At 38.2% G+C, this 23,436-nt stretch overlaps 1 protein-coding gene across 7 annotated transcripts in view; it reads right to left on the reverse strand.

Moving 5' to 3' along the window:
- Positions 1-4,313: 4,313 nt before the first annotated feature.
- The window catches only part of LOC129731847 (probable G-protein coupled receptor 158), a 138,923-nt gene continuing 119,800 nt past the window's right edge, over positions 4,314-23,436 (reverse strand). For 3 of the 7 annotated variants that reach the window (XM_055692191.1, XM_055692190.1, XM_055692189.1), the window contains 4 exons: positions 16,762-16,946; positions 16,539-16,650; positions 15,241-15,261; positions 4,314-10,189 (listed from right to left, as the gene is read on the reverse strand). In XM_055692191.1, the coding sequence (XP_055548166.1) occupies positions 10,034-10,189; positions 15,241-15,261; positions 16,539-16,650; positions 16,762-16,946 (474 nt within the window). In that variant the 3' untranslated portion in view covers positions 4,314-10,033. Of the gene's footprint in view, positions 10,190-15,240; positions 15,262-16,538; positions 16,651-16,761; positions 16,954-23,436 lie in introns of those variants that run through there. The other 4 variants (XM_055692193.1, XM_055692194.1, XM_055692192.1 and 1 more) reach the window with 4 other exon arrangements.

Genomic DNA, 23,436 nt, shown 5'->3' on the forward strand with positions numbered 1-23,436 from the left:
TTTCAAAAGCACAAGACTCGGAAACACTCATTGCGTTCCCTATGAAAATTCTATTTTATGTTTGCTTCACCACAGCTAACATAAAATAGAATTTTCACAGGGAACGCATTAACTATTCCCGAGTCTTGTGCTTTCGAAAATTCAAAGTGGTCACTCGAAGTCGGCCATTTTTGGATTCAATGAGGTTTTACCTTAAAAACATGTACAAAAAAATTGTTTTTAAAAAAATCAAAGATAATTATCTTGTAGCATGTTTCAAAAACTCGAAAAATGCTGTTTTTTACTCTTAATGTACTTTCAAAATCTAATTCACTATTTTAAAAAGTACTAAGTTTCGCTGAAGTAGAGCTAAAATTCGATAAATACTTCTTCCAGAATACTAGCTAAAATAAAAATCTGCTATTTGAAAAACTTTAGAGTGAGCCTTGTGTGTCACTTTTTTGTCCTCAATTTGTTCAATCGAAGAAAACATCAAATTAAAAGTAGCAATAGCTAGTAATATTAGTAAAATTTTACAGCAAAACTTGTTTTGCGTTGCTCCGAATAATTAAAACAGTTTCTAACATATATGTAAGAATTTATAAATGATGTTTTAACTATAACCGCTTTCTCGAAAAAAAATTGCCAATTTCCATTCTCATGACTACGGACCGGACTTCGAACTGAATCGAAACCCGGTTCTTTATTTTAAAGGTAATTTGCTATTCCATCTTAAAAACTTTCCAGGTCAATATTTCATTTTTAGATAACACCAGATCTCGACGTTGATGCAATTCTAAAACAAAACTTATTTCATATGAAAGGCAGGGCTGATGAAAAGTAGTCAAGCTGGTCAAAGAAAGTTACTTTTTGACTTTTTGATTTAAAAATTAACTGCTGATGGAAAATGTGACTTTTAAGGGACCAACTTGCAGCCATGCACCTCCAACTCCTCTGCCTCTTAGTCTGCTTCCTGCCGTCCTTTGTTGCATTTTCATGCTTGTCTACTTCATTCTTCATTCAAGGCCTCTACTCATTTTGCATAAGAGTTACGCGCATATTGAGTGATTTGTTCACGGCGAAATCCCCAACTCCTCCATAATTTGTAAATACATCATACACAATACCTTGAACCAACGAAAAAAAACTTGGTCAAAAATCCCGATTAAATAGAGAAATTCTCGACTTTTTCCCGCATTTTTCCCGATGTAATTTGATTCCCGACTTTTTCCCGCATTTCCCGTTTTCCCGATAGAGTGGCCACCCTGATACCTACATGCGGATAACGTCAGGCTGGTAAGATACGGTAGACTCTAGTGGGCTGGCCACGTTGCACGAATGTCGGAGAAGTAGCGGTCGACTACTCTGTGGTAGACTCTGTACTCGTTGGATGTGTGGTGTGGATGAGGACGCCCAAATGGCGATTGAAGAAGACTAACCTAATATCAAGTGATGTGGAGACGTATTTTGGATTCGGCAGTCCTGTCCGGCGACCTGTCGCAGTAAAGTAAATAAACACAAAATTTTAAAATTTCAGGAACAAGTTCAGACTATAGCTGTGATTCTAACTTCGAACCTGACAGTTTCATCAAGAAATTATATCCAGAGAAGGTTGAACAAGGAGGTAAGAAAAAGAGGTTAATCGCAAAAAACTTCATTGAGTAAAACTAGCTGTTTGTTTTTTCCATCACAATATTCCTTTCCAAACATTAGTTTGTTAAAAGAAATATTACATATTTTAAAATAATTTGTGTTATTTTTAGTATCGCAAACGCTGAAAATAAAATTTAATAACTTTCAAACCGTACGATGATAAGTTGACTAAAATTAACAAAGAGCAAACCTTAGATACTATAATTTCAATGTCGAAATTTAACCATTTTGTTTGATTGATACTGACAGACTCTGCCGAGTCGAAATGCAAACATACGACGACTGGCTTGAAAGGTCAGCTTTTTACCCAGAGACCATCCAGAAGGAGTTTCTACATAACGATGATCATAATTTAAAATGATCGTTTTTGTAACGTTTGAATCTCTTAGTCTGTTTTTAAACTTTCAAATGAAAGCATTGCATCACACAACGATGATCAAACTTTTCCATGTTATCAACATTTACTATCGATACCTTTTAAAGTATATATCAAACAACGCAGGTGGGTAAAATATTAACTTTAGCTTTCTAATGTTGATATTTATCTATTTATTTTCAAGCAACCGACGCCATCTTGAGTCAGACTTCTCGAACTACCTACCCTCATAATTTTGTTTTCATTTTGGAGAAAAAGATAGGATATAAATACTTTTGATATGTTCTGTGGGATGGTGTGATGAAAAGCACGTTTGTAAGTTTTTTTTTTTGTTATTTTTATTCATTGCTTACATAATCAATAATCTACATTTGATTTTTCTTCCATTGTTTCACACTAGTTTTTCAGCATTATTATCATCCGTTTTACTTCTCCGCTGTAAGCGCATTCCTACAGTTATTCTCTTTTTTTGTTTATTCCGAACTAAAATTTACACAATTGCAGTAATAGACATGCATTGTTTTGTTTTCTGTTTTTCGAATATAACCTTTCGGCCGGAGCTTCAATCTTCCCGTGTTCTTTCGTTAATTTTTTTTAGGGTGTGTTGATATTCTGCCAATGTAACCACGTTTGTTTATTTTACGTTGAACGATGCGAGATTTATTGGAATTCCCTCCCTCATAACAGGTTTTTTTTTATTCTAATGAAAACAAAAACCAAAAAAAAAACTAGGACATTTTGGCCCCCGGGTCATGTGTGTATGTACTGTTCTATTTTTCGTCTATTGTTACTACTTTTTTTTGTAAAATGTTACTTACCTTCAGTTATTTTAGGTGGATATTTTCGCATTATTTTAGTTTTTATTCTGGGTTGCGTCTGTCATTCTTAGCTATTATCACTAACTTTTATCTCGGGCTTACAGTTAATTACAGTATAATACAAAAAGTAGACTATCCTCCAAAGAAATCCACTGCGTCTACTTTCAATTTATGCTTGTTTTGTTTGTTTGCTTTACAACTTAAATACTCCTTTGGCGTTTGTTTACAACATTTTGGATGTCTTTCGTTATCCAAAGAATAAATGAAGGCAACCGAAAATCAAAAATAGTAACATAAAGTCTATAGTTTCTCTTTGACTAGTCGTTCCTTTTCTTCTTCTTCATATTGTTTTGTTGCTATTAAAATCTATAATCTACTGAGTTTAGTTTGATTTTCCATCACTTATCACCGACAGTTAGAAGTACACAGCTGGAATTTGAGGGGCGAACAAGTGGGAAAACAACGAATATTTTGTTTTTATCTAGTGTAGATAGCTACATACGTGTTTAGATTTACCAGAAGCGGTCACATTTTTTTGCGGCTTAAAATCTAGTCGATAAACTGATGAATCACATCGATGTCAATAAAGTATTTTCTGTCCTTTTACCCACTCTATCTCGAGGATGGAGCCTCTGAGATGTATTATAGTGTGATCTAAGCTCATGTGGTATTTTCTGCATTTTTTTCTGTTAAGCGATGTAGATTTTGCTTGGCTTTACTCTAATATAGTACAGTGGAGATTTCAGCCGCGCGTCATTAGCATTTAGCATTGCATTTAAGTATACGGTAACACAACGAAACATTCTGATCCTGATGCATATCGACTGTGGCTAAGCTTTAAGTTTATCATCGAATATCGATCATCTCCTAAACTATACCTGCGAACGCGAAATCATGGTAACGATTGCGAAAGGTTTTTTTTTTTGTAACAATTTGCGTTAATAAAGTGCGCTAAAATGGTTAACATTATATGCTGTTATATTTACAATTTTTTTTCTTGCAGTTGCGATATTAACATAACAACCGACAACCGTTGGTTTTTTACCATTATACGAATTGAAAATCTCAGATAGTTTGTTGGTTCAAAATCGTTTGCGGTATTTTTCAAACTATGCGAAATACAATAAACAAATGTATTCAATCTCATCGCTGCTACAGGTAGAATTACCCTAGTTTTTCAACTTTCGCCAAAGTTCATAGCACGTTGTATCTTCGCCGAGGTTTTGCTCTGCTGTTGGAAAAAAACTGAGATGTAAATTTTTTGCCCGTCCCCAATATTCTGTACGCGTACAGAGCAAAAAATATTTTATTGTGGGTGGTGAAAAGCAAAAACACCTGTCCGCTTTGAGGTACGTCAGTCCACCCAGATTGCTAGGTATCCGCTTGAGGGAGTGGGTTTTCTATGTGTTTTCTCCGCATGTCGGATGGAAACGATTTTATCTTTGTACTATTGCAAGACTATTGCAGAAAATATTTACCCATTATTCGTTTTAGCTTATGGTGACTAAATTGAATCGGCTCGATGTGTAATTTGAGTTGCCCTATTTTTGTCTAGGAAATAGGGGGTTGATTTAAGATGAACAAGAAATAGGAATAACATGGTTCATCAATTTTTTCACCACATTAAATTAAAACGTCACGGTGACGGTGTTTTTTCGTTATACTCAGAGAACATGGTTCAACATTAAGTTTTGGAGCAAGGCGAGAAACTTATTGTAACTTACTGGATCTGAAATTTCCCTGAGCACGATAAAAACGCAGAAGCTTTGATATGATACTGACAGGAGCTTTTTTATGGAAATATACGTCGAAGTAGAAGTAAAAATGGTAGTTTTTCTAGGGAAAAAAGTTTTTCTGTTCTCCAGTTCTACGTCAAGCGGAATAAGTTTAATTATTCTGTTCTGTTCACTGACCCGTAATCATTGCTCTCATTGTTGAGCAGTACATTATTAATGCTGAATAAAAATTCTTTGCTGTAGTTTTTATCCATTCTTATTGGAGAGATATCATTAATGATAACCTTAAAGTTTTCATTACACACATTTCTGTTGTAAATGTCTTCCGGAATTTTTCGTATAGTCATTCAAATGTTCTAACGTTTAAGCTGATACTACTCTCATACCAGATTGCAATAATCTCTCGAGACCTAGCTGTTGGAAACCGAGAGTGGGCAGCTGTTTGTTGGCGAATAGCGGTGCGATTGCAACTGTTCTCCCTACGTCAGATTATCGATAAGTTCAAAGAGATCAACTTGCATTGCATCAAGATAATAAGCGTTTTTTTTGAGAAGGCCGGAGTGGAGCGGAAAGAATTCAGCACTTTTCAACACTTTCATTTGATTTCGCTTCGTAAGTGTTCGTCGCAGTAGGCTTTCGCTCGTACATGCAGAACAACCGTCGGCTCTCGCACAAAGAACAGATGGTCAATTGACATTTGCACATCGGAGAAATGCACGTTGTCGTTCATGTAGCGATTTTATTTTGTTTTTTTTTTTCTGTCTACTCAGTCGCACTTATGTTGAGGAATATTATTGCAAGATCAATGATATAAAGGCTCAGATACACACACGGCGTAATGACGCCTTCTCCATACAAAATAGAAGGCGTGATGGTCATTTCTAGAAAAAATGTCAAAATACTTCTAGGAAAACAACGTTGTTGTTTAAAAAGTTGTTCGACCGTGACCAGCTAGCCTGTAGGGTGGAGTTCCTGCAGAAATGTCGCTTTCCATTTATTGTGGCTCACAAAGATCGGGGGAAGTTTTGGCCAGATTTGGCAAGTTGCCACTACAGCCGAGAGGTGCTTCCGTGGTACTGTGACAAAGGGGACGATTACATTAAAAATGACCTCAGTCCTCCTAATTACCCGGAGTTTCGTCCAATCGAAAAGCTCCGCCTAGCTTCTTTAAGACCAAAGGCGATTTTACTTGTCCTGCGCTTCAGAGAACAGAACTGTTTGCAACATAATTATAACATGTGTGTGTAAAAGTTCAACATATCTTTTTGTCTTTTTGAAGTGTCCAATTTTTATGAGTTAGTTGACTTTTTCGTTTTTTTTTTAGATTTCTTTAAAATGCCGAAGGAAACAGTGTTGACAGAGCGAAAAAAAAATAAATTTAAGCATTTCAACAAAGAAAGTTGGAGTTACTAAAAAAAATCGCTCGTCGAATTGGCCGCTTCCATCAAGCAGTACTGACTTTTGGGGAAAGCCCACAGTGTCGTTTCATAATTGAGCCACCGAGCATGAAATTTGTGTCGAACATGGGACAACTATGCTAGGAACGGCAGCAAAGAATAACGTTTGTATTTAAAATGGGTTTACCTAAACATGCACTAACGAAACTACCCATGCAGCATAAATAATAGTAACCTATGAGTCAGCAGAAAAAAATTTGACAGCTCTATTAGTCGAGCGTTGATCGTGATGGCGAAAACAAAGAAGCTACTCCGTTCAGAAGTGTGCGCGTTCAGAGAACGGTACCCCGCCGCGTCGAAAACGGACATCGTACGTGCTACAACCAGGGTTGATATTTGTTGACACTCTTGAGTGAAAGTGAAAAAAAGCATCCATAAACGTTATTTTTTTACAATCCTTTCAGAGTTCTCCCTTCCCGCTTTTTGCATGGAAGTGAACTGTCAAAACACCTCATTATATTTCATGCGATGGAAGCAAGACAACAAAATTAGTTTATCAGTTAACGAAGATTGTCAAGGCATCGGTCAGTGTCAGTGAAAAAGTGTTTCGGTGAGGTTTATTTTGGTTGAGTGGACTGTTTGTTTTTCTTTTTCGCTTTGAAGTGAAGATCATTTGGTTTAATTTGTCGTCAAATTTTATTCCGTAACCTTGAACGATGCGCGCGATCTATTTCATCTGAGTATAACAGCACGTTACTAGGACGAAAATCTAGTGTATCTGAAAGAGTGCTGCGATCATTGGAAGTGAAAATTGAAAATGATTGGCTGTAATTTTCGAAGAATTTTGCTGGGGAAAATGACTTTTATCAGCACTGGCTACAACATCTACGTCTACAACAGCTTGGCACTATTGGCTGACAACCTTGAGCGGCAAGAAGTTCTAAAGGAAGCTGAAAAGGCAGACCAGGGGAAAAGGGGCTACATCGCTGCGTTCGCTTGGTCGGTGCAACCGGACAAACAATAAAAAAGTACCTGGCGAACATGGAGATACATGTCAGGTAGTCCTGTCCGCTGGTCTTGGAGCTGCAGGCAATGACGCAGCGGCAGCGGCATCGGCTGAATAAAATGGTCAAGCCGATTTCCCCAGCGAATCGCGATGTGGTTGAGGTGATGGACGACGAGACCTATCTAACCCAACGGATGGCAACGGCAGAGCACTTCGTATTTTACTTCCCCCACGAAGGAAGCACCGGGGTGAAGTCTATTTCACACACCAAATTCCCCAAGAAGATGCTGCTGTGGCTAACTATCAGGAAGAAGAGGATGTCAAAGCTGCTCTTCTTTCGTTCCAGACTGGCCATGAATGTTTTGGCAGGATCTGGCGACGGCCCACTACTCGAAGCGATCGTTGGACAAGATGAAGCGGCTGATTGGACAAGATGAAGGGTGATACCCAAGTTGGCAAACCCGCCCAACGACCCCAAGTTGCGTCCCATCGAGGATTCATGGGAAAGCCTAGAGCGTTAGATCTACTCCAACAAGTTTGTCGCGAAAACTGAGAAGGAATTGATAAATAAAACGAAGTTGGAATTAAAAAAAACATGCCTACACGCATGTTTTCGTCCGCCATGGTGAATGTTCCGGTTAACTGTCGGAAGGCCGCATGCAAGGGCGTAGATTTTTTTTTGCGAGTAAGTAAACATAACTACCTTCCATGGGAAATTTATCAAACTCAATTATCTGTCTTAGTTATTTTTTTTACCACCATCCGAAAAAAGTTCATTTTTAGCGCATTCGTTGCTCTTCCAAATACTCTGCCGTCGACTATCACCATTTGCAAAGTAGGTCGTGGCACACTACCAAATGGGATTGATGGGTGCCCTCGCTACCACGGATCACATATTCGCGGGTCGGCAGATTATATAGAAATGTCGCGAATAAAACGTGCACACACAACATCGATTTCAAATCGGCATACGGCACAATCGATCGAAACTAGCTATGGCAAATTATGCAAGACTACGGATTTCCGGACAAACTAACGCGGTTGGTCGAAGCGAGGATGGATCGAGTGATGTGTGTAGTTTGAGTATCGAGGACACTCTCGAGCCCCTTCGAAACTCGAAGAGGTTTAAGGCAAGGTGATGGTCTCTCGTGCGTACTGTTTAATTTTGCTCTGGGAGGTGTCATAAGAAAAGAGGGGATTAACACGAGTGGTACGATATTCCAAATATACGTACATCGGACTAAAGACCGAAGCCAAACGGATTGGACTGGTAATCAATGCATCGAAGACGAAGTGCATGAAAGGAAAAGGTTCACGAGAAGACAGGGCTAACCTCCCACTTCAATTTCAAGTTGGTAGTTGTGAAATCGAAGTTACCGATGAGTTCGTGTACCTGGGCTTACTGGTAACTGCTGACAACGATACCAGAAGAGAAATTCATCGTCGCATTATGGCAGGAAATCGCGCATACTTTGGTATCCGGAGATGCTCCGATTTAGTAGAATTCGCCGCCGCACCAAGTTGACCATCTATAGGATACTGATCAGACCGGTAGTCCTCTGGGGCCAGGAGACATGGACTATGCTTGTGGAGGACCAACTCACTCTTACGGTCTTCGGGCAAACAGAGATGGAGAACGGAGCGTGAAACCACACACTGCAGGAGCTGCTTGGGGAGCCGTGTATTGTACACACCGCGAAGATTGGCAGAGTTGGAAGAGACTTAAATGAATAGTGGAGACATATCCACGGCATGATCAGCACCACACCGTGAGCAACGTTAGGGTACAGGTGCGTCAGCCACCGTTTGGAGTTCGACACTGAATGCCAGAGCGCGACGGATGAGAAGAGCTGCGACATTTACATGTTGCCTACGGCTGTGTTGCGTATCGAGCAACGAGAATCGTTAAAGAATCCGGAAGGGGAACCTGATTATTGATGAATATGAGTTGGCCAGGCAACATTTCAGTCATCCATCGGATCATGCTGGAAGTGTGGTGTGCTGAACAAATGCCATCGGACTGGTCGACCACCGCCTTTGTAGCAATCGGGGCATAACTCTTCCAATACCGTAAGCAAAATGCTCTCCCGCATCCTGTTCCATAGACTGAGGCCGTAGCAGGTAATCTTTGTTGAAGAACACCAATGCGGTTTTCAAGGGGGACGCTTTTCTATGGACTAAATGTTCACACCAGTCCATCAATTGCAGACTCATTATCTGTTTATAGATTTCAGGCCAACAACACTGTTAAGCTGATACGTGCTGGTTTAGATATCTAAGACCTTCGTAACGTTGGATAGTTTGAAGCAAGGTGGTGTTTCTATATGATATTACCAGTATATTGTTAAGAAAGTTACAGTATTGGAAACACGTTGATAAAAATTCAATATTTTTTTTATCAAAGTTACAATACATAAGTAGCTGTCCATTTGGCAGACTAGAAACAGTAACATAAATCCCATGGATTCTAAAACTCCAACCTATCTGAAATTTTCAATTATCAACCTGAAACTAATGCGGATTTCATTCCACCCGAGTGTGTTCGATAATTATTATTCGTCGGTTGCTGACGGAATGGATGCTATACATTTTTCTGCAACATCGTGTGCCACTACTGGTACGGGCCAACGAATGGACATCGAACTGCCAGTCGTAAATTTTCTATTGTGTACTTGCGAAACTATACTTGCAACCTAGCATCCAGTCAATGGGCTGCCGGCAAAGCTGGCACCCCGAAACCATTCATTCGAACATTTCCGATGACTCGGTGCGATGCTGGGCAAGCATCCCAATGACGTATCTTTTACTTCGAACTGAAAGTTCCTAAATGGCGAAAGCCTCGATCAAAATGATGCATGTTTTCCCCCCTATATATAGATTGTTTGTATGTATGTGTGTATGTAAGCAGGTATGTACATCTATTGTTAGGGCATATGTAGTTAAAAGTTGTACTCTCGATAGCGTGACTTTTCCGACTGCCGCTGGTGGCGGCGAAAAATGTAGCTCCGATGGTGACTGTTGCTGTTGTTGGTAAACTGCTTGATGCTGCTACCGGCGGCGGGTGACGGCTATTTCGAGTAGGAGATGCCTGAAATTTCCGCACCGGTATCGGTGGGCCCCTCAACGCTGCACACCGAGTCCTCCGGTGTGCGGGACGGTTCCGCTTCGGTCACTTCCACTTCGCTGACCGCTGGACGATTGTTGCGATGTTTGGCGCTTAGTGCCTGTTTCCCGAGCGTGGGATTGCATGGGTGGATAGAAAGGTGATTTATTAGTGACTGACACAGCTGGTGATTGATGGGTAATCGAAGATATTATGCAATTGCTAAATGTTCGTTCGAGACTACGATGTTCTATACAGATATGTACAACACTAGAGAAGTTGCTCGTTCAATGAATTCCTGTGCGATTTTTTTTAATCTTCTAAAAATAGAAAGCACACAGAAATCCTCATAACGCACAAACCGTTGACTGATGGTGAAATAAAAAATAAAAACTATATTTACAGAAACCATTTAGAGCACCTTGCACTTACTTAGCATATGCAAGTGAAATGTATGTAAAGTGGCCACACTGTGTAATCTAGAATTTCTCTAATTAATCCTCATCTCTCTTGTGCAGGACTAGACTGCGTACGCAATGCTCCCGTTGGTTATCCGTTGGCCGAAGGATAGCACTTGGCCGGTTGCGCTACCCTCTCACTTATGTGCTCATGTGTAACCGTTGGCACTCAACCGTAACACCGGGCTGGACTGTCGATGATGTCGGGTACCGTGTATGTGTGGGCTATATGGTTTATCAATTAGGATCACGTCTACCTGCACCAGCCAGCCTCGTGCTGCTAACAGGTATAGAAAGGGAAAAATCGCCAGTGATTTGAGGCCAATAGTTCATGTGAATACTAATAAGCGTGAGGGTACGCCGTGTTGAGTTCGATGATTGAGTTTTCACGAATTTGTTGTGTGTTCATTAGAGTGTTTAGTATTTGTGGGTATTGAATTTTGGGTAGGCAGGCTGCTGTTCAGTTGAACATTGGAAACAATTTAATATAATATAGGTGTATTGCGTTGGCGATAAGGTTGTTTCCTTTGGATTTCGATAAAGGTTGGTAACTGACAAATGTCAGTTGCTTCTTAAATCTGGTTGTGTGATTTTGTACATTATCAAATTGCTTTTTTGCGAAAGGTTTTTTCTTCCATTCAATATTGCCGAGCACTATGCAACGATTATCATGAAAAATGCAAACATAACTTCGTTATTTTTTATGAGAGAAAGTTAACCGAAAAATCTCTCAATGGGTTCTTTAAAAAAATCACGCGAGATTTATCGTTCATGTATTGACTATTAATGATTATTCATGATATAGATTATGTATTCATTATTTATTTATGTTTGATAAACCTTTAGATTTAATTATAGATTTGTTACTGTAGAGGTAATTTTTGTAAGGTGCTTGAAAATTTCATCAGTTTTAATTGTTATCTATTGTCTATTACTTTTCAAGTTTATCGTTTTTTGTTTTGTCTGCATCATTTCTACATTCCTGAAAGCTAAAAAAATATTTTTGGCTTTTAAAACTTTTTTTTATGAATTTGGACTACATTCGGTGAATATTTTTTTGAAAATTTTACTAAATTTTCTCCAATTTTTCTTGTTTCAATCCGTTCTGTAAGTTATAGGGTAAAAAAACAACAGATTAACCTGGGGTACTCTGAAATCAAAGAAATAGTTATCGGTTCCGTTATACTCTACTAATTTTTTTTTTGGAAATAAATATTGAAATTCAGTCCGCAAATATATATACCGACTGTGACGTACAGTCTTCCTCAGTGCTTATGTGGACTGGTAAAGAGCAAAGCGTAAATCCTGTTTTTTATTTGTAGTAGGTAAAATGAAAATTTAGCACTCTTAATTGGAGTTAGGTAGGGAATTATGCGGTCGATTGTTTAAAAAAAAAGAAAGTAACTGAAATCAATGACTATCACGAAGAAAAACAGTGGTTTTGCGCGCTTACTTCACTCACTCTGAATACGAGTTGCGTAGAAGAAGTGTTTTCTTGCTATCTTTAGCGCTGCCACTTACTGTGCAACGCGCGTGCTGTTTAAATAAACTGTTGTGTAGTTTAGTCAATGGTCCATTCGAGAGCAACATTCGATTTGTTGTCTATCGCATGACAAACAGTAGGGTGCCAATGGAAATCGACTTTTCAAATTTCGTGTAGCGGTATGTATCAGAAGTTTTATCTTCTCGAAATAAATCCCCATGAAAAATTCAGCTCATTCGTGCAGCAGCCCTCTCAGTACCAGGTATAACCACCGAATTCAATTCCCACAGACAGACAGACATTCAAAGCGGCCTTCTGTTGCGTAATTTGAAATTGTATATTATCACGATATTCCTTTGACGAAATAAACTGCTGATACAAGACACCTTGTTTCCCGTGGTTGAAACGGCTGCATGTTATCCACATAAGTACAGACAGAAACAAAGCCAAGAATTACAAAGCTAGAAAATGACAAGAAGAAAAATCGGAAAAGAGATTCGTTTTTCACCGAGGTTTGAGAGTGTTAAGTTTGAGTAGAAATTGTTTCATACAATCAATCTAGCAATAGACTTAATTGTAGGCAGTGGTTATTTTCTAGAACGTTCTTGGTTGAACTCTAATCCTTCCCGCCTTGGCTACGCCACTGACACTTTGCATGAAATAATCAAAAAAAAACCTTGGATACGGAGCTTCCAAGAAATAAAAGGGGGTTGCAAGATCACTGAAGTCGATTGCACTGCTCACAACATATTTCTTTTCAGATGAAAACTTGTTTCAGGCTGTTTTGAATAAGCAGAATGAACGTGTGTATGGAACATGTCTTCGTGATATTTTAGCCGGTAAAAGAAGTATACAACGATTTCAGTATGTTTCAGATGTGAAGGTTTTGGGGAACAATATCCAACAGAGGAAAGCCAGGAATGCCAAAATTATATTTGCTGCTCTGTGCCAAGGAATTACACAGTGCAATGAAACAACATACTCTTGATACTCAAAGATACTATAACTATACTCAAAGATACTATAACAACAAAGATAACATGATCTCTTATCTTTTGCGGAGAAAGGATCGCATTTTTGGCCAGGACCGGCCAAAATATATAAATCTCGCTTAACACCTACTTACTGAAGTCATTTTTTGTCCGATTTCAGATCTGTTTTTTTTGAAGATGGGCTATAATGCTATTATGTAGATAAACTCTTAGAATTTTGATATCTGGCTTTAAAAAAATGGCGTCGGAAAAACATCGAAAATTTTCGATTTTCTTCAAATTATGTCAAAATTATTGTAAATGGCGCGGCGCCATTGTTGCTCCTTAAGGTGAAATAGGTCCAAACTCGAGGAAATTTGTTTTTGCATCAAAATACATGAAAAAATTATTAATAGAAGCCAAAGCAAAAAATAAAACAATGTTGCAATGTGTTATTTAGAGAAGCAAGTTTCTGCTTTCAACAGGATTTAGCGCCAGCGCATATAGCATTGGTTGTTCAGAAGTGATGCAGCGAAATTTTACAGTGTTTTATCAGCACCTCTGTATGGCCCGCATTTTCTCCCGATTGGGATTTATTGGACTTCAACATTAGGGGGTTCTTGCTAGGAAAGCTGGGTGAAGTAAAACTGTTGACTTTGGACACTTTTTAGAACCGTTTGGTGAAAATTTGGGATGAAATGCCGATCGAAGTCATGCGTGCGGCAATTTTGATAAGCGTTTGCAGGTCGTAATCAAATGCAAAAGTGAAAGATTTAAATTGAACTGATTTAACTGTAACTTCACTACTCTACCGTGATAATTAAAAAGAACCAGAGAAGAAACATTCATCTGTTTTAATGTTATGGTATAAATGAAGTGTATCAATTCTACTGTGACACCCTGTAGCCGCTTCGCAGTTTTCCTTCTATTACCGACTACCAGGGGGATGACAACATGTTTCTTTTTCTATGTCGAATGAATAAAAAGTCATCTCGACTAAAGTGATAATTATATAGAATTTTTTCTGAGCATCTGCCTAGGGGCTATACTTTAAATACAGCTACTGTCAAATGTGTAGAGTTTAGATAGGGCTGTCATCCCCTTGGCGACTACAGGGATGAAAGAGATTTAAAAGGCTATTTGCAACTACGTGAACGTCAAAATGCGATTGCCAAGATGTGTGTGATGACTTTCCTCTTTTTCGCATGAAAAAAAACAAGAAATATCAGCATTTTTTGTATTTTTTTCAGCGCTTTTGCACGAAAGTGGAAAATAACTGAGATAAAATTCTAGTATATCTGAAAGGGTGCCGCGATCATTGCATTGGAAGTGAAAATTGAAACAAATTGGTGGTAATTTTCGAAGAACTTCGCCAATGAAAATGATTTCTATCAGCACTGGATATAAAATGGACTTAAATTTTATGTTCTTCGCTTCAGCCCAAGTAAGTACTGATTCCAGAAAAAGTAAAAAGTGATATGAATGTTAGGTGGCAATTTTAAAAACAAAGTTAAGTTTTTCCTCTCCGCTGTTTTGGATTTATTTATTGTGCCCCTTTGGTCTGCGTGTTTTTACTCCATTGTTTTTTTAATATTTTTTTTAAATCTGTGAGTATGTAAAATTTTATTTTGCACTGTGTCTGATTTCAAACTCTCACGCGCATGTTTCGGGAAGAAAAAAATGCGTTGTGAAACTCCTGACCGCTAGAAGACTTAAATATTCAAAAAAAATTGTATAAATTAACCATCGCATAAATATTTTAGAAAAATTTACGAAAAATATTTCTGGAATATTATATCAGCTGGCCAACGGGGAATTATTCAATAAACACTAAACGAATGATCCATAATAGTTTCTAACCTGATAAAGCTTCGAGAAGGCACTTCAAAATTTATTAATTTGATTACAATTTGATACAGTGCAATACATGCTGTTTGCAAACATGAGTACTTAAGCTTTACAGGTCGGTTAAAAAGCATTTCATGTTTTTCAAGCCTGTTTCAAGAGAGATGACAATCTTGACAAATTCTCGTTACATTACGCCGTGATGACACTGAACAAAATAATGTCTGTGATTTATTTATTTACGTTCATAATGTGATTTGAGCTATTAGTGGCCTACTTAAAACGACTATAATCTACTGTCTGATACATACATACAGCGCAAATCAACTAAAAAAAACATAAGACGAGCACCGAAATCGTCGACTGTAAAGATCTAAGGATTTGGCAGAAGTAAGAGGAAACATTTCAAAATTACCTTGTCTCTGCTTCCTTTTTTCTGGAGTCGAATTTTGGAAGTGTTTTTACGTTGGATGGAATTTGTTTACGGGTTCGGGAAAATTGGGTAGGTCGGGCGATTGTTTGTGTTTGAGTGAGTGATTGATTGATACATTTATTTTACGGCCGTGTTTCGGACGGAAATGGAAATGTTTATGGGTGTAGGGGGGAGAGAGGTCAGTTTGTTCGAATGAGACACATCGTGAGAGTGGTTGAAGAGAGAAAGAGAAAAGAAAAAGAAAACAAACAATCTTTTATGATTTGAATTCGGTTTCGATCGGTAGCGGGAATCGAATAGCTCTTTTATTTTTTGATTGGCGAATTTACTCTGGAGCCGGTGGTTCAGGCAAGGCTTACCGTCATTGTTGTGATTCAGTTGCAGCAGCAAAAGAGCAATTTGTTACAATCAAAACCCTAACTGGAACTGGAAAAAAGCTGGTGAAGCAAAAATACTTTTGGGACAAATGGGTCTAAAACTAGTTCTGTACAGTGTTTTTAATTGGCAGGGCATGGCGATGTGAATAGGCTGTTTGCTGCGTGTAAAAGTGATTTAACTTTTACGCATTTGTGCACGTCTCCCACCCCCTGCCAAGCGTAAGAAAAATGACAACTTAACAAAAAAAAAAGACAATCAGAAAAGACAAAGTTAAATTCTTTACACATCAATAAATGTTGTAGCGTAGAAGAGGAACTAAATCGATTCGCAAACTGTTTTATTGTTACTAGGAAGCTGGAGCGAACGGAAAGAGTCAAAATCGAACTGAAATTTCAATAGCAAGACTATGTAGCAATCGGCTGATGTATAATTGTTACCAGATGGCAAAAGAGCAAAACGATAACGACGGAGTTCAGAGAGAACTAAAAATTGGAAAATAAAGCTATTGCCAGGTGAAAAAAAAAACCTTCACCGTGACGGGTCGTACTAAAAATATAAACTAGGTTAGCTTATAGTTCAACACATTTTATGTACATGTGTCTGCATGTGGGGGGTAACAACATATGGAACACATCTGCAGTATATAAAATCGATTTCGGTGGGAGATTTTTTTGCAATTTCCGAAAGTTCACCTACAGCACTTTCGCTCGATTCAGAGAATATTTACTGAGCCAGTAATGGCGAAGGCAATAATTGATTGATTACGAATGCATGAATATCAACCTCAAAATATCCTATCTTGTGTTATCTCACATGCTGACACATGAACACTTTTTTCTTCTTGGTTTACACCAACAAAAGCGAAAAGGTTTTCAGAAAAGTAAATGCATATAAATACATACCTGTAGTGAGAATCTGCGATGTGCCACCTTGCGCCCTCCTCTTCGCTTGCTAATGTGGGGATTGTCTTGTCGAAGTGTCTTATTCTTTAAATATTCTAGTTGTGTGTACAGTCTGTTTGGAATATAGAGAAGGAAAGAAAAAAAAAAGCAGAGCAAATGAGAACATCTATTATGCAACCGTTGGTTGGGCTGAGCTGTGGTGCGTTCCGGATCGATTGCATACCTTTTCAGTTCGGCACGAATGTCCTCCGGGCTCATCTCGGATATGGTGACGTCGCCCACTTCCGGATCGCCAACGCAGATGCCGGCGTAGGTCCCGAGTCCACCGCCATGGTGGGAACTGTCATGTGCGCCCTTGAAAGCATCCACAGGTAAGCGGAATGATACATCATGGGCAAGGGAACGAACCTGGAAGCTAGTACGATGCAACACAGAACAGCGAGCCAAAAAGTACCAAGAGACACACAGAACGAGAGGGAGAGAGAACAGGGGTACAGAGAGAAAGAGAGAGCGAGAGAGCAAACACAGTAGGAGTGGGAACGGAAGGCGGAAAAGAAAGGGTTTGGTGAGGTTGGTGGTAAAACACACGCACGATAGGACACATATATAGAGAGAGATTGAAGAAAGGTGGCAACAGGATCTATCAGGCGGTTTACAACAGGTTGTAGCCCGAATTGGCTGGCTGCCACAACGTGTTGGGAAAACATCGATGGAAAGTTGTAATAAATAGATAAACAAATGGTTGGCTCTGGTCGTGATTTCTGGTCATCAAATGGAAGATGTCGGAAAATCGTGCTCGGTAATTGTTTAAATCAATTTCGATCGGTTTATATTTCAAAATTGTCTGTGCGTTAGAAAGGGGAGTGAGTAGATACAAGAAAAAACAATTTAACACGGAAGATTAAGTCATGCACGGACATATATCAGTATCATTACATAAAACAGTATATCGTATATCGGACGTAAAGGAAATGTTTAAGGTGTCAGCTCATGACGAAGTACGTGATACGAGTTGTGATCCACAGAGGCCTCACGCAGGGCCGATATTGTAGTATGTCGTAATAATGATGGACATAATTGTTAACTGCATTATTGCAGAATCAGTTTCTGGTGGGACATTTTTTCAAAACAGAAAAAATCATCTGTACCGTAAGCAAGTAGGGTTTAGATCAGATGAATCCAAGAAAACTAGTCGAACAATCATGAATTGATCCCAGAATCGCAGTGACATGCTACGTATGGATAAGAGAGATAAAACTAAAAGTATGATCCCAATTAAGACTCAACATAACTGAAATGATTAAAAATTAAAAACATTTTAAATCAAGTTCTGAATCATTCTAAATGATTTCAAATTAGGTTCAGAATCGCAAAATACTTGTTGAATACGAAAAAAAAACAAAAAAAAATCCTAGTTACGCTTCTATGCTAATAAAACGTAAATGATCCTACATTAATTCCGGAATCTTCAAAGTACACTTCTGAGGCCTAAAACGGCTAAAATAAAAAAAATAATCGCGAATTGGGTTTAGAATCGTCAAAATACGCTTTTAAAGGCCCGAAAAGCGCAAATTAAAAACGACTCGAAATTAGGCTCAAAATATCCGAAATACCTTTTCAGAGACCACAAAATAAAAACAAATAGGAAATTATCTCAAATTAAGCTCAGAACTACCGAAATACAGTTGTAAAGGTTGAAAAAGCACAACAGAAAATCCACCAATTTTAGCTCAGAGCCTCCGAAATACGCTCGGAAAGACAATAAAAAAAATCAAAATAAAAATTATATTCAGATTACCTATTATAAGCTCAGAATACGCTCGTAAAGGTCAAAATATGCTAAAATAAACGAGGATTCTTAATTAAGCATAAGATATCAGTAAAACGTTTTTAAATACCAGGAAAGGCCTGCTATGCTCACAATGGCAGATTAATGCTTCTGAGGCAAGAAAAGGTCATCACAAAATACTACAAGGTATACAGCTCTAGGGGTTGTATCAAATGGTGACGTAGGACAAATATAAATATTGATTTCAACTTTTTAACATATTTCACTACGCCTATTATACACCGTGTACCTCACACAGGTATAAGGGCTCCACTTGCTATCGTGTTAAGAAGAAGAATGAAGTTAAATTTTCTACATGCAGTCTTTTGTATCGAGTTGAGCGTAGATTTTTGCAATGGAGGCGTGGCCACGCAGTTTTGAGAGAGAGAAACGAAACAAAACACCTTTGATACTACTGAGTGATTTTCATAAGCACCAAAAGAAAGTTTGTGCTTTCCCGATGCGACAGTTACTCTGGTTCTTAGATTAAATCACACAGTGAAACAAAAATTGACTTTTTTTTCTGACTTGGTTTATATATATATATATATATATATATATATATATATATATATATATATATATATATATATATATATATATATATATATATATATATATATATATATATATATATATATATATATATATATATATATATATATATATATATATTTTAGTGTATTTTGATGCAAAACCTAATTTCCTTGAGTTTGAACATATTTCAGCTTAAGGGGCAACAATGGCGCCATTTTGAATTTTTTAGAAATCGGAAATTTTCGATGTTTTTTTGACGCCATTTTGTTTCAAAGCCAAATATCAAAATTCTAAGGGTTTGTCCACATATAAGCATTACTAAAATAGGTTTATCTCGACGTTAGATTAGCTTATTTGAAATTTGTTTAATGTAATGTCAAGAGTGTAAGCTATACTCAAAGATACAATAATAATTTGTGTTTACATGATCCTCCCCCTTTTACGGGGAGGGGGTTGCATATTTGGCCAGGACTGGTTAAAACATAAAAATCTCGCTACAGCTATGAGTCAGAATCATCGCGTCTTCGATAAACCCAAATGCGACCTCCTCCCCGCAAAAAGGAGAGGATCATGTTAAGACAAATTGTTTTTGTCTAATTTGAAATCTGTTTTTTTTTAAAGATGGGTAAGAAGATGCTAATATGTGGACAAACTTTTAGAATTTTGATATTTGGCTTTATAACAAAATGGCGTTGAAAAAACATCGAAAATTTCGGATTTCTCCAAAATTCAAAATGGTTCTGCATCAAACTTCATCAAAAAATCATACATAGAAGCCAAGGCAAAAATTGTTGCACTGTGTAATTTGCGTTACTGATATTTGACCGATAACGGTGTTCGAGTGGGCACAAAGGATCATTATACCTTGCTGCGATAAACTGTTCAAAGGCAGTTTACCTTTAGTGTCCTGGTCGTTATTGTAAAAATGATTATTGAGGAATACATGATCATTTCACACTAGTAGTAGTTGTGAAAATTCTCATAACTCTTATCTTCAAGCATTTATAGTTCTGCAAAGAGCCGATTCCATAGTCTTCAGCTAGAAATGCGTGCTACAGAACGCTGACTGATGATCTGCCCTTCGGTAGCTGTGCCAGTAAATATCCTGCAGCATACGATGGTAACTGTTGCTGCCGTATGCAAAATCAAGGTAAGGTGTTCCGCAGTGCCTGGAAGTTGACTCGTATGCAGCTCTCGTTTCCTAATGTCGCGTACCTCTAACAGCTATACACCACTCGCTATTAAGTGAAAAACTGAAATGAAGCTGAATCTTTTACACGCAATCTTTGTATCGAGTTAAGCGTAGATTTTTGCATTAAAAGCGTGGCCGCGCAGTCTCGAGAAAGAGAAACGAAACAAAATACTTTGTTGAGTCAGAATATGTAGGCAATTGAATTCACTCCGTCCATGTTACTGTTATCCATGCTCGGGAAGCAAGGCAATAGCGAGGAAAATATATGGGAAGGTTTGACCTTGGAACTTTTCACCTCTTTTCACCATTAAGCAGTAAAGCAACAATGTTAAACATTATATCATACAATTGTCACACATTATATCTATCCACCGACATATAAAAGAAAAGATTCATTAAGTCGTTCGCTTGCTTTAATCGTTTGAAATCTGACGCAACATTTGCCAGTTTCATTTTCAATTTCACAAAATGTAATCTAGTATAGAAAACAAAGACGTAGTCCTACGTCAAAATGGTCTCGAAATTAACTTAGAATCTTCGAAATTCGCTCGTAAAGGATAGAAAAGACCAAAATAGGAACTTACGGTTAGAATGATCAAAATGTTCCCAATGGTTTGAAAAGGCTAAAATAGACAATGATCTGAAGAATCACAGAAAAACGCTGTTGCACCTTTTGATGCAGCAAGCTCGGTTTCCTTCAGAATAGAAAAAAATACTTCAAGTTTTTGGTGTACAAGAAGGATAAAAAACAGTTAGTTGAAAACTAGCGAGGGATAACGTCCCTTTGTGCCGGCTCCAAAATTCTTTAACTAATAAAGCTGATATATTTCAACACAGCAACTAGGGTCAGTGGCACAAATCTTATGGAGTTCACATCTTTGTGTTCTGATGGAATTTCCCGAGGTAACCAAGTTGATGCAATCTTTACAGATTTAAAGGCTGCTTTTGATCGCATCGACCATAACATAGCTCTCAAAAAGTTCAAACAACTTCGATTTTCCGCTCGCCTCTGTGGCTGGCTGGAGCCTTACCTGAAACTGAAAACATTCCAAGTCAAAATTGGCGCATCTCTCGCTCAGGAGTTCATCAACTACTCCAATGTGCCTCAAGGCAGCAATCTCGGATCAATTCTGCTTATTTTATTCTTTAACGATGCTACGAAACTATTCTCCGGAAGTAGCAAGTCTGGTATGCTGATGACTTCAAAATTATGTCGAAGAGACAAGCTTAGCTGTTTTAGACACTCTATAGTCTCGTCTGGAGCAATTTGCTGCGTGGTGTAATGTCAACCTTTAGCGTCTACTATTATAACTACACGATCGCTGGACATTCATTGAAGCGTCTCGGAACGTGAATATCTAGGTGCTTATTTACAGGGGGTCGGAAAAAAAATGTGAAAATCTATGGTGTTTATTTTGAATATTATTCAAAAAAATTTTGAGTAATAATATCAATATTTTCGAATTTAGTATCTGTATAAGGTCCTATCCAACAAATTTACTCGATATATCTTCCATTTTTAGCAATGACATCCTCGAGACGACACCGGAAACAAAACACGCCTTTCGAACGTAGTTCTCCGGCATCAACCGCCATGTTCGCACTTTGCTAGAATTTAGGGTGTTCACACTAGGGTGAGATGCTTTACAGGCTCCTGTTTTCAACATACGCCCAAATCGAATAATCCAACGGGATAAGATCCAGGCTGATAGGGGTCCACAAATCTTCCAGCCAAAACTTCAAATTTTTCGTAAGCCAGTGTTGGGTCCGATTAGACGGATGACATGGTGCTTCATTATGTTGTAGCACAACGTACTAATCCTTAGATAAGCTTGTCTTAACCTAGGGAATCACTTGGTCGTTTAAAACATACACTTCTGTATAGATTTTAGGACCAGTATTTATAAAAAAATGCGGTATTTATAAGCCGTTTAACGCTACCAAGCCTCTGTGCGGCTGTTGGACTCAAGCTTTTAGTCGGAGAACAGAATTATCTTTTATTCCTTTTCAGCAAAGAAAGCAATTTCTTCGAACGAGTCACTCGTCGTTCTTTTATACGCTCAAGTGACGTTTCACTCTAGCTCTGGAAGATAGAACCTCAGAAATGTTGGCATCCTTGGCAAATCTTCTTGTAGAACGTACCTGGTTGAAGGCAATTTTTGCACGGAAAGATTTGATCACGATTTGCGTACATGCAAACCGAGGACGTTTACTTCCCGGCTTTTGCTGCTTAGAGCCATCCAGTAGAGACTTTTTGATGTGATAAGCTGTAACCAAATGATATTCGGCTTCGGCAATCTCTTTCGGCGTCTTTTGGGTGAACAGTAAACTCGTAACAACCCCTTTGCAGTAAAAAATGGACAAAAATTGCCGATTTTTCATGGGTTTACCTTGACACGTACTGACGAAACTATTCATGTAGCATCGATTAAAGTAAACCATGAGTTAGCAGAAAAAATCGCAGCTCTACCAGTTGAACTCTAAAGGTGATGGCGAAAAAAGTGAAGCTACTCCGTTTAGAAGTGTGCGCGTTCAAAGAACGCTGGATATGCCCATTAGACTGGGACACGGTTATATGGGAAAAAAGCGATGGTGTTTTTTTTTTCGCTCCCATGCACTTTTCGTGTTCCTTATGGATCCTATAACAACTGTGTAACTTTTCAGATCGATCGATAAAACGCCCGATTTGCGCCCGATTTTTAAAGTTTCCATACGATTTTATATGGGAAAATTCACTTTTTCAAAACTTATGCTCTATAAATTCCCAGTTGGGTCCTAAAAATATATCGATACATGATATTTGTAGGAAACATTCCTGGAAAAAACTCTTCTGAAGACCGTAAGGCGCTACGATGCTTGTAGAAACAGCTATCCACCCCAAACTGATTGAATGTCTGACGGACGGCTCACCATCGAATTTTACTAGCAATACTGCTGCAGCATGCTGCTGTTGCAAATTCAACCATGTGATAAGACATGATATCGCTTAAATTTATCTTGGAGCCTTCCCCGAAGATACTATGAGCAAAAATCACACTTTGGAAATTAATTCCACGCGAAATTATTTCTCATACTTAAGCAAGTCTGCAATAGCAGCATGCTGTAGCAGTGTTGCTGGAAAATTTCAATTGTGAGCCGTCCGTCAGACATTTAATCAGTTTGGGGTGAATAGCTGTTTCTACAAGCATCGTAGCGCCATACGGTCATCAGAAGAGTTTTTCCCAGGAAAATTTCCTACAAATTTCATGTATCGATATATTTTTAGGACCCGACTGGGAATTTATAGAGAATAAGTTTTGAAAAAGTGAATTTTCCCATATAAAATCGTATGAAAACTTCAA

Source organism: Wyeomyia smithii, chromosome 3, assembly GCF_029784165.1.
Source record: "Wyeomyia smithii strain HCP4-BCI-WySm-NY-G18 chromosome 3, ASM2978416v1, whole genome shotgun sequence".
NCBI classification, from domain to species: domain Eukaryota; kingdom Metazoa; phylum Arthropoda; class Insecta; order Diptera; family Culicidae; genus Wyeomyia; species Wyeomyia smithii.